Below are 12,675 nucleotides of genomic sequence, written 5' to 3' on the forward strand. Positions count from 1 at the left end.
CGCACGGAAACGCCATTACCTTCCCGCTATAAAGCGGTACCTATTTATCTACTTGCACGTAAGGGTGCTTTCGAACTGCTAGGTGGGCAGGAGCTGGGACCGAACGACGGGAGCTCACCCCGCCATGGGGATTTGAACTACCGACCATACGATCAGCAAGTCCTAGGCACTGAGGTTTTACCCACAGCGCCACCCGTGTCCCTTTTGTTGTATTAATTAAGTGAACTGAAATCATCCTCATGATTTGCTTTATCAACCAAGGAGCATGCCACCAAGAATGTCCATGCTATGTGGAAAAACTCTCCGCCGAGCAGTTTGGAGTTATATCCTTCAATCCTGCAATGAAACGTGAAAAGAACAGAAGGGAGAAAACCATAATAAGAGCTCTGCTGGACCAAACCAAAACCTTATGTAGTGCAGCATCCTGTTTCCGACAGTGACCAAAACAAATGCCTATGAGAAGCCCACAAGCAGAACGTAAGTGCAATAGGCATGTCCTACTGCCATTCCCCAGCAACTGGTATCATGCCTTGACCATGGAGGTAGTATATAACCAGCAGGACTTGCAGCCATTGATTGCCTTATTCTTCATAAAGCCAGGACTTACTGTTTCAGAACCCATGCTGATTTTACATTAGCAAGACTTGTTCTTTTTATGTGCTTGATAATTTTATCTTTAATCATGGTTGCACAAATTTATAACAGAAATTGCAACTTATCTGAGCTTCCTGCATTCCCCCAGATTCCTCCCCCCCTTTTTTTGGAAATTAGTCCTACATGAGCCACTTTCAATTCCTTAGATGTGGAGGCCAGTCTTAGTTACCAGTTACATATTTGTTTGAATATCAAGTTCTATAAGAACTTGCAGAACTCTGCGACTTGCTAATTTTCAATTTGTCAATAAGGCCTTGTCAACACGATTCACCTTAGTTCTTCAGACTCCCTTTCTGAAAAGGTTAGTTCAGGCACAGATTCAGTTCTGTAGATGGATCTCCTTTCTGGAAAAAAAAACCTGTATCCTGCAGATGTGTGCATGGTGTGCTCCTGGATCAGTGATACAGTATATGTTTCAGTGGTGGAGTAGATCTACTTGTCATTGATGGTATTGGCCTGGATACTGAGGGTATTCCACATACAAGGATTTCTATACGAAGAGCCAAGCATGCAGTCTTGCACCCGCAGCCTTAAACTGATAGACTTTCCATGGTAAGACAAATTCAAAGAGACTTTCTTCGAAATAGAACTGTTGAGATGGAGATGCTGCCAAAGTTCACATCACTTGGCTTGGAAGAGAAAGACTTCCTGACATGTAATGTTCACTTTCAATAGAAAGGCAAATATAAACATATTCATACATCTTTGGTTTGAAATTTAATCTGAACTAGAGAAGAATGTAACTAACCACCACCCACCCATGAGCAGCCAAGACCCTTCGTGGCATCTTATACCTAAGAAGCCAGCAAAAGTAGGGACTGAGTAGCTTGGAAAGCAAATGCTATTTTAAACCTACTGTGATTTATACAGAATAAATTGCATTTTAAAAAATGGTTAGCATGGTAGGTGTATTTTTAGGATGATTAATAGGTTTGCTCTCTAGCTGTTTTGAATTGTGTATTTTATTTTTGGTACAAATTCAGAAAATGTTACATCTTTTCTTAAATGTCCTTTATTTGTTTCTGCATGTTTGGTTCTGCAATAGGCTGTGCCTCTAGTAACATATTAACTTGCTTACTTAACACTATCATTTTGTAGGGCAGGACATCTTACAACTAGGTTTTTTTCCAGAACATTTGGCACAGCTAAGGTATGAATGTTGAACTTCTTCCCACATAAAGAAAACAACGTCTTGCTTTCAAAGAGATCCTGAGCCATTAATAGCAACTTAAGGATTGATAGGAGGTCCAAATATTACAGCCCATTTGGCGATCATACTTTTCCTGTCAGATATATTTGTGCCTACAATGCATTTAACTGGCATTGTTATATATTTGCAAATGAGATTTTATTTCAAGCTTAGATTACTTCTCAACCCCTAATGCCCAACTTAACGGAAAACGTACAGAAAAGTCACTGTGACCAAGAATCTTAATACCTGCCATTTCTCAGGGGGTTGTTCCACGACAGATCATCACAAAACAAAACATAAATAACTACAACATATCAGATTTTGATTAAAATTTCTATACTGGATTATCTCACAGGTCAAAGTCACTGGTGTGCATAAAAATTCCCTATGCCTTATAGCAGAACTTTCTAAACTCTGTATGCGACATGTTAGTGTGTAGGTGTGTCACTTGAATGCTCCCCGCGCTCTTCCCAGGGCTGGGAAGGGGTTAATGTTACCTCCAGTTTGCTAGTAAAACTGAATTACTGTGATGCGAAATGATGCATGTCTAAAATGTGTGTCACCAACATAATAAATTCGGAAAGCTCTGCCTCAGAGTTTTTGAGTTGTGCAACTCAAATTGGGTGTATTAGACCCAACATCTTAAAGCAATGTGAACTAAAGTTGCTTATGGGCCCCCTCTGAGATTAGGGACCCTGAAACCTAAGCTTCATAAGTTTCATAGTAGATCCACTTCTGGTCAAGCTATCAAATATTAGAACCAATGGAGATTTCTGTAAGATTAATGAACTCTCACAGCACCAAGTAAAGTAAACTATGTTATCCACAACTGTAAATCCAAGGAACATTCTTACTCTACTGTTTGAAGTAAAATAGGCAATTGACTGTCATCTAGGTCGGGGTTATCTGGGCCGGTTCACTCCCATGGAGATCACTCCATGGGCTGGATTGTGTCTGCGCAGACGCAATTTCCAGCGCTGTGGAAGTGAGTTCCAGCTCTACGCTGTGCCGATTCAGTGCAGCACAGCGAGACTCACCGAGCGGGCAGATTGGTTTGGGAGCAGCTCATGGGCCGTTTAAACAATCCCCATGGGCCGCAGGTTGCTGACCCCTGATCTAGGTTCTTGGAGTGTTCGGTACCTAGCAAACAACAGGAAAACTTCACCAGCTATTACTTACTGCAGGCAGCCAGTGTGCATTTCTCATATAGCCATCCTTCACTTTTCCAGCATCCCAGCTTCTGGCTGAGGATCCCTTCCCGCAGGTGCTGCTTCTGTGAGACTGACGTTGCTAATTAGCAGTAGTCTGCGTAGGCAGGTGAATTTGTTATAACAACGGCTGGCATCAACCTCAGCAAAGCTGGAACAAACCTATAGTAAAATTACAAGCAGCATGCTATAAAGGATTGCTCTCCTCAAATGGGTGCAAACAATTCAGGCTTATTCCAGAAACAGTGCTGGGTCTGTAATGCAAGGCATTCTCTTACACTGGTTATTGGATAGTTTATTATAGCATTTTTATTGTATGATTTTTTCCCCCATGTTGTTTCAGTGCACTTTTAAAATATTAATATATTACTTCTGATACGTTATTGTGAGCTGCATTGGACTTCCTTTTGGGATGAAAGGCAGCATACATAATCTGCAATGAAATTGAAATGAAATAGCTTCTGCTATAGTCCTCAAATATAAACAACAGCAACATTTGCTTTGCTCTACTAATGGTTCAGTCTTTTCATTTTATTCTTTCCTTTACTCTCTGCTGGTCCAAGACAGACAGCAAAAGTAACATGTTTACTCTTACCACTCATAATCAAATCCTTTTTGTGTTTGTCAGAAACTTGTATGTCTTCCTCCTCACTCATAATTTCTGGGGCAACTACCCTACCTGTGTTAAAAGTAGCAGAGGAAGGAAAAGTCATGATTTTCGCACTCCAGAAAGGTGAGAGTGGGGACTTTAGCAACGGGGCCTTGTTATCAGTGGCCCCACCGTGACTATAGAACTCTCTCCCACGCAGATGTAATGTGCAGATGGCTTTTTCTTTGCAGGCCTTGAAGTGGCCATTAATGGTGCCTCTATTTCATATAGCTTTTCAGTAAAAAATTGCTGCAGTCCTTTAAGGTTTTAATCAGCTGCAAGGTCTTCAAGGATTAACGTGTCTTAAATGGTATGACAGTGGTACCTCAGGTTACATACAAAAGTCCAAGTAGAGAGTAAGAACTTCTAAAATACTTATGTGCATGTAGATATGTAGATATGTCTAGCAGTGGCAGGCTAATATGGAACATTGTTAAGTATACAGAGCATAATAAATGCCTCCAGTGGTGATGGTGCCTGGCAAGCTAGAGGTCTTAGATGATCTCCCCAGGAAATGTTGAGGTGGCAAAGTATCTCACTGGATTGAAGAACACAAACTAAATATATGGTATCAAATATATTTAAGGGCTGTATTTGTGCCCTACTGTAGACTGCATTACTTCATAAAGAGATGAAAATCAAATGACTGAAGCCCCTCCCCTGCATCATAAAACACTTTGCAGTTAGAAAATTTGTATTTCACGGGAAAAGGATCTAGTCTACCATCCTCTTTAGCTTGGTGTGTATCTAAGACGGGGCCTCTCATGTGGACCACTTGCCTCTGGTGATTCTGTTCAGGACAGTATAACCCTTTAGATGAGAGTAAATGACCATTTCGGAACTTGGCCATAATAAAGACTTCTACTTAAGGAGGAAACTGATTATCTAGGCCTCCTGCTATGTGCAGAATTCAGGTTTTAGCCATGTGTTGGCTAAAGGAGTTGAAATCTTCACAGCTAATGATGACGAATGGTTCATCGTAGGTTGACAAGCCAGTGTGGTATAGTGGTTAAAAGCGGTGGACTTGTAATCTGGTGAACCGGGTTTGCTTCCCCGCTCCTCCACATGCAGCTGCTGGGTGACCTTGGGCTAGTCACACGTCTCTGAAGTCTCTCAGCCCCACTCAGCTCACAGAGTGTTTGTTGTGGGGGAGGAAGGGAAAGGAGAATGTTAGCCGCTTTGAGACTCCTTCGGGTAGTGATAAAGCGGGATATCAAATCCAAACTACTACTACTACTACTACTACTACTACTACTACTACTACTCCTCTTCTTCTTCTTCTTCTTCTTCTTCTTCTTCTTCTTCTTCTTCTTCTTCTTCTTCTTCTTCTTCTGCCATTTCCTCCCTGCAACTATGGGGTGCCCAATGGTTGTATGAGTGGGTGAGATATTTGTGAACCCAAATCCATCAAGGTGAACTTGCCAGGAAGTTGATGCTGTAATATTCAGTGATAGCTTAAAAAATCATTCCTTAAAGTATAAGAGATTTCTGCTATACAGCCATGAAGTGGAAGGGGGAGTCAACATTCTTATGAGAGGGCATTGCAAGTCTTGTTTTGGATATCACAACACAAAAGGCCTCTCTTTTCACCTGACATACCTCAGGTGGCAGGTAGGTCTGATACCAGCAGGTTCATGTACAGCTTCCCTCATGTCCCCAAGATGGGGTGGCGGGGAGATACATTCAGATTTTCACATGGCAGATTTGTTATACGTTCTGTTTTTTAGAAAATAGTTTTTATTAAAGTTTTTTGTGTTACACGAGAAACAGGGAAAGGTACACATATTGTTTCCACTTTCAATTCATAGACTGTTTGAGACACTTTTGTCATAGACATCTTGCATTTGGGGGGAAAGAAATGGGATATTGTTCTTTCATTTTATTGCCTATTATGTTTGCGTCAGCATCACATAGGTAGGTCCTTTATGGTTTTATTTATTTTTATAGATAATTTCAGAGGTTAGGGTGTCCTGAGCTTGGTTGGTTTCATTCAGTTAATTGCAGTGTGGCTTGTCTGTGTGTAGGGGGAGTAGGTTGTTGGGTCAGGTTAGCCATATTGATTTGTAAGCTGAATAGGTCATTTTCCTGTTGTGCATGTGATAAAGGGGAACCATACCAGGGTGAAGGTGTCCTCCTCTGCTTGTTCCTGTGCTAGTTTGAGTTTGTTGGTTAACTTTCCTAGTAGGGCGGTTTCCCCTTACATTTTCATACCAGTGGTCTATGTTCCCTCCTGATAGGTCTTTTTAGTGTCTGCAGGGACTCAGGTGGCACTGTGGTCTAAACCACTGAGCCTCTTGGGCTTGCTGATCAGAAGGTCGGTGGTTCGAATCTCTGTGACGGAGTGAGCTCCTGTTGCTTTGTCCCAGCTCCTGCCAAACTAGCAGTTCGAAAGCACTCCAGTGCAAGTAGATAAATAGGCGGGAAGGTAAATGGCATTTCCGTGACACTGGTCTGTGGACAAACACTGGCTCCCTCAGCCTGAAAGTGAGATGAGTGCCAGAACCCCATAGTCATCTTTGATTGGACTTAACCATCCAGGGGTCTTTTACCGTTACCTTTTACCCCAGTGTCTGGTTAACGTTTGTTCTAGCTGATGCAAGTAAGTGACTTATGAGTTCCTAGTCATGTTTGTATGTGTGTTGTTGTCGTGGAAGATAGGGCTAGTTCTGGAGATGCTTCTATTACCTGTTTCGTTATTTTGGAAATTTCCTGCAGCACTGAAATCCAGAAGGACTGATCTTTGGGACATCCCAGTTGCTATTCCTTGCTATACATCCTTTTAAAGCTAGGTATTGTACCTGTAATCCCACTGAGGTGAAAATGGTTGTGCATGTCTTAGGTAAGAAAAGATATAATCTTGTCTTCTTGTAAAACAGTTTTCAGGTGGTTCTTTGAAACCCCTCTTCAGAATTTTTCTTGGTGGTGCCAATGTTTTAAAACATTAGCATCTCTCTCAGATCTATTACGATTGTCAGTTCTTTAGTTTTTTTACCAAGCCCGTGATTTTGTATTAATGGTTAGTTGACTGTAATAAACATTCCTGCACTACACAGGAGTAGTACGCACTTCCCCTGCCCCCAACACAAAGACTTGCCTGCATATTGGAAAGTGGCAGGTGCAAGCAGTACAAAAAGAGGGCACCATTTCTTTCCAATTGGTTACATCTTCAACCTGTACCCGGATTAGCAGAGCAGAGTTAATATTACCATACTCCACACAATCATTTGTGAAGCCTCCATTTCATTTATGATAAAGATGTTATATTTTAAGAAACTATTAATTAAGCCCGTCTGATTAGTGCCATATGGAGTGTGTTTTTTGTAATGGACACCAAGGCTACAGGCATGAGACTGTACTCTAGTAAAAGTCACATATAAATAGGAAGCATTACTGATTTTTTAATGTTTTTTTAAGCCCTTAAATGAGTTCGTGCGTTGAGGGAATGTGGCAAACTGGAGGACTGGCAGGCTTCCATCACAAGGCAGTGCTCACTACATGACCCCACCCACTGATTTGATAAGAGACCTTTCTCTTAGGCATGGAACAGATGATACATCATTCTTTTCCTCTTCCCCCTTCTTCTATTGCCATTTTGCAGCAGCTTCTAAACTAGAAAACAGAGTTCAGGGCAGAAAGAAATCTATCTTTTATGCAGCCTTTCTGGTAGGTTAGCAGAAACAGACTGTTGCAGGTTGCCATCTTGTAGATACCATTTGTCATCCGTGTTCCCTTAGTAGAACAATAAATTATTTTTAAAGATCAAGAAGTGTCATTAAAATAAAGCCTTTCAGTGGAATAGTTTATGCTTACGTTTACAGTGTAAGACCAACAGAGTTCAATGGGAGTTACTCCCTGGTAAGAGTGCATAGCATTGCAGCCTTAGGCCCATTCTTTGCTAGTGATATATGTGCATTCATAACATTTTCGTAGTAAACTCTTTCAACTCCAGCAACCTTACATACATAGTTTAAATAAAACATCTCTATATGAAGTTGAAGCTGCTCAGTGGAGCGTGACAGACGTATTAGAATGGCACTGTCATAGTGTGGAGTGCAGTTCATAAGCAGCTGGTGAATCTAAAGGCCAGGCCCTCCCTGACTTGCTGCAAGGTGGTAGCTATACTGATTTCTCTGGAATTTTTGTTCCATTTATGATGTCTCTTCAATAATATGCCTTGCAGAGAAATTTGTAGGGGAGGGCATGTTTCTTGTACCACATGCAGAATGGATGAGAAATAAAACTGAGCGGTCAGCTCTTAAGTTATAAATGTAAGGGTGTCCAAAATGTCTTAGGTTGCATTACTGAAGGTTGTCTTTAAAACCCTATCATTTAAACGGAATTGTCTTGCTTTTTGTCTTGAGAACTCTTGAAAGCCTTGCTGCTTGAACTGTGCTAACAATCGTTTATCAGCAATCATTCACACTGTAAGTTATTGCTGTTTGGGGCCAAATCAAATGTTAACACTTTTCAAGCGGAGAATGTAAAAAGAAAAGAAAAATTCTGTGACACTGCAATGGTCATATTGCATCACCTAGAAGACAACCTGACTGCAAATAACACCATCTAGAAGCCCAGCCCCCCCCCCCATTGAATTTAGCACTCTACATGAATTTTGGAACACTCATGGGGTAGTAAGCAGCATACAGGCCAGACCTAGCACCAGGTGGGGTCCAAGATGGCGTTTTAGTAGTGGGTGAGCAGTGGTACTACTTTTGATGGGAGTCAAGCCCTACCACGTTCCTAAATTACACAGAATTCAATCTCATTCAAAACACACACTGTTACCCACCCAATGTTAAAATATCTCCCAGGAGGCCAAGTGAAGATGGCAGTGAGTTGTGTAATTGTCACTACTGTGGCCACATGGGGGTGGGGTACATCAGTAACACTATATCAAGCATTCCCCAAACACCTGGTGATTTAATATTTGTATTACTGTTTTCCAACAACAAATGTTGAGCTCAAGGCAGCTCACAATAATACCAACAGCACTGTGGGGGAACCATTGTCACTGTAATATCAAACACAGATAGCATACAAATAACTCCAACAATGAATTCATTGAAACAATTACAATTCCATACCCCACAAGTATCCTGGTAAAAACGTTTTTTTCGTGTGAGAGAGTATGGCAGCCATTTCAGGTGCTGCAATCTTGCCCTGGAAAAAAAAGTGTTTGTTTTTGGTTCCATGAGTCACATGACTCATGCAGGAGCACATCTGGGAAAACGTACATCCTGGTTTTGGGACCCAACTTATTGCAGCTCTGTGCTGGGTGGCATCCCCCTCAACAGTAAAACTATGTTTGCCCTGCAGCTCCCCCACCACTTGATCTGGGCCCAGTCCACCTGCAGCTTCAGGCTCTCTAAGAAAGGTGGCCTAGCAGAGGCAAAGACCGGGGACATGAAGAAGTGGCTCTGGATTAAAGCTCTGGCTTGATGTTGGTTTATAAACCAGCATGTGGTCATAAGTCATGTCTAGACAATTGCCGACCATATTTTTCGCTCCGTAAGACACACTTTTTTCCTCCTAAAAAGGGGAAATGTCTGTGTGTCTTATGGAGCGAATGCACTGGGCAGCAGAGGGATCCGCTGCAGTCGCGAGCTGAGGGATGCCTCCGCAGCCAGAGCCATGGCTGCCATCCGTCGCTTGCTGTGAAGCCAGCAGAGCAAGAGCCGCTGTGCAGCTATCACTCTTGTTCTGCTGGCTTCCCAGCAAAGTGGGAGGAGGGACGGATGGGAGCAAGAAAAGTGAGAGTCGCTTACATTCTTCTTCTTGCTTTCCCCTTCTAAAAACTAGGTGCGTCTTATGGAGCGAAAAATATGGTAATATTACAGTGATCTGCTCCCACAGGAGAAAGAACATGAAGGACATTAAGGAGAAGAAACGTGTTTCAACATACCACCAAGGAAAATACGAAGAAAGGGCTCCAGTGCCTGTTAAGAGGAAATAATATAGAGTTTATCCACTATCTTGGATCCAAAAATATCATTTCCACCATAAGATGGACCTTTTTCATCATATTGCCAACATTTCAATTTTTTTCCTCACTTCTATTTCATTCTCTCTAATAATTAAATCAAGATTTTAGTTATAATTGAAGCACCACTGAAAAATGAGAGCGCCACTGCATTTTCTGTTTAGTGAAGTTTTTTTTTCTTTTAGTTGAGTTCATTTTTTAACCAATTCCTTTCTTTTTTTGCCACCAGGATAGCAGCCAAGGAGAACGTGAATCTTATGTCACAGCAGAGTTTGGGGATTGTTTTTGGACCGACACTCCTTCGGCCTGAAAAAGAGACAGGCTCCATGGCAGTGAACATGCTATACCAAAACCAGATTGTTGAGCTAATGTTAAGCGAGTACACCAAGATCTTCAACTGCGAGAAAGACTGACAGACAGGGAGTGTTACTGAATATATTCACATCTGTCTTTGAATCTAATATTTTTACATTTCTGTAAACATCTTTCTGAAACATTTCCTTTCCCCTCAAGTGACAGATGCCTCGTTTTGTGAAAACTTAATGACAATTTTGTCTTTAAATTTCCAAACATTGGAATAAAAATACATTGTCAATATTTGCTTATATACTCAGCATTAACCCTTTGAATGAATCATTCTCTGCCAGCACTCCGCCCCCAGGGCTTTGCCATTTTGTATGCCTTCATTTTACAGCTGGGATTTGACAATTTTGCCAAATCCAGATGAAAGATAGCTTAGAGGCATATGCAATGGCACTTCCAGACAAGCAGGGTTGGAGGTTAATGGGTTTAAATTGGCTTTTGGAACAATTAAATTGGTGTAGTGATGCAGTCTATCACTTAATAACAGGTATGTACACTCAAAATAATTTTGTGTGGAAAACATCACGTTGAATGATGAAAGCTACAGGTTTAAAACATGGTCATAGATTTTCACACAGGCCTATAACAAAAACTCAGCCTAAATCATCATAGGTTGGGGTGCTGTAAATGTTTCATTTGCAAACTTAAGAATGAAATTAATCCCTGAGCCTCATTGTTTCAAATGCAACAGCAGCAGTGCATCAAGTTACCCAATTGCTCATTTTGAATGCAACATCCATTTTGAATTTTCCAACACTTTATCCGACTTTGCTCTTTCCCCAGCTATGTCATGTTTTGTAGAAATTTTTATTATGCTCCCGAAGATGCTTTATTGGTGAACTGCATTAAATTCATCTAGAAAGAACTTTTTTAAAAGCCTTTTCATATGCCCTTAGGATTACTTGGCTAGACTTGAATCAATTTATACATTTGATGGTTAGTTTCAGTTGTCATGGATAAACAAAAGGGTAACTGTCTAGAATATATCAAATATTGTTTTATTCTGAAATGTATGTTTCCAGCTATACACATCCCCTACCCTGTTTTGTAAAAGTATTCCGCTGATAAAATGTAGACTTATGTTTGACAGCTTTTTAATCAAGTTCAAAGAGAATAAATAAAACTAATCCAGTGTGGTAAAAGAGTCCGCCTGGCTATCGATTTGTTCATAAAATGAAAAATAAACCATGTAAATAAAATGTGTGAAAATGCAGATCTAGAAGCAAATATTTTGAGCAATTAAACCCCCCCCCCCCCCCAAATATAGAATTAATGCATAAATCTGCTGTGTATGAGAGATATGTCTCAAGTATCAAATCTAATAGTCAGGAATTACAATGTCATTGTTCAACACCGTTTCTCAGCCTACTATGTTGTTAAGCAGTTGAAGCTGTGTTTTAAAATGATCATCAAGGAAAATAAATGTACAAGGATGCTGCTGCTTCATTAAACAACTACAAGCACCAGGATTAATGGGTAAGATATGCAGAATCCACAAGTGAAAAAGGACTAAGCTATTGCTGAAGCAACCACAACGTTAGTACAGAACGGTGAGAATGAAGAAAGAGACACCAAGCAGGAGCCAGTCAGAACAATTTAAGAGAAAGAAGTAAAACTTTAGGATACACGTGTCCAGTTGTAAGATGTCTCAGGGTTGGTGATGCGTGGCATGATTACCTTCTTGCTGAACATGTGGATGGTTCTGTCATTCTTGGCAACGTTTAGTATCGACTAGAGGGAGGGGGTGATTTTGTGGCTGGAATCAGATTCTGACCCCAAGAGGTTGTTAAATTACCTATTTATTTGTAGATAGGTCATAAAATTTATATACTGCTTGATTGGGATGGGGGGTGGGAACCAACCCTCAAAGCAGTTTACAAGACAAATCAATAATATTGTGTCCAAAAAGTGTGTACAGACTCACTGAACTTCCATTCCCCCCCCCCTGGACAGGAATTAAATCAGAAAGAATTGGACATAAGAATGTTCAGAGTATCAGCCAAACTGCAGTGCTCATGCCAGAAATTGAATCTTGGGCTGACATAAAGCATGGCTAAAAGAGAGACATCCTATTGAGGTGAGGGGAGAAGCCAGGGCAAGCACAGACTGACATGGGAGGAAATTAATAGTTCAGGGCCTGTTTAGGAGAGAGTTGGGAAAACAAGGCAGCTTATGACTCTGTGCATCCATGATGTACTCACGCCTGCCCTCAAAGTGCTTCATTTCTGACCTTATCATTGGCACACCACCAGCAGCATCTACAGGCATACCAGTGTGTGTGTGGGGGGGGGTGTCCTTGGCAGGGTAAGTGCTCTCCAGCCACTGGGCCTCAGAAGAAGGAGGTGGTCCCCCCCAAAAAAAATAGTCATTTGATTCAGTACACCCCCCTAACTTATTGCAACAACTTTCATTCATTGTTTGTAAAATATGAACTAGCCAGAGAGATGGGCATTTATTAAGGCATAATCATATAGTACAGAAAAAAGTATGGACACCTGTCTTCCTAGCATGCAGCCTTACAGGCCTCTGTCTGGCCCTTGGCACTCTCCTCAGGCCACATCTCTTCCTCCCAGGCCATGCTCCATGACTGGATGGAAGGTGTTCTTGAATTGTAATAATATATCCTGCT

The 12,675-nt window shown here is 41.2% G+C and overlaps 1 protein-coding gene across 18 annotated transcripts in view; it reads left to right on the forward strand.

Moving 5' to 3' along the window:
• Nucleotides 1-11,188, forward strand: part of ARHGAP15 (Rho GTPase activating protein 15) — a 368,006-nt gene extending 356,818 nt beyond the window's left edge. For all 18 annotated transcript variants that reach the window (XM_083494613.1, XM_083494624.1, XM_083494616.1 and 15 more), the window contains one exon: nt 9,913-11,188. In XM_083494613.1, coding sequence (XP_083350739.1) covers nt 9,913-10,096 — 184 coding nt within the window. In that variant the 3' untranslated portion in view covers nt 10,097-11,188. The remainder of the gene's footprint in view (nt 1-9,912) is intronic.
• Nucleotides 11,189-12,675: the final 1,487 nt, after the last annotated feature.

Source organism: Podarcis liolepis, assembly GCF_965112155.1.
Source record: "Podarcis liolepis genome assembly, chromosome: 1".
Classification (NCBI taxonomy): Eukaryota; Metazoa; Chordata; class Lepidosauria; order Squamata; family Lacertidae; genus Podarcis; species Podarcis liolepis.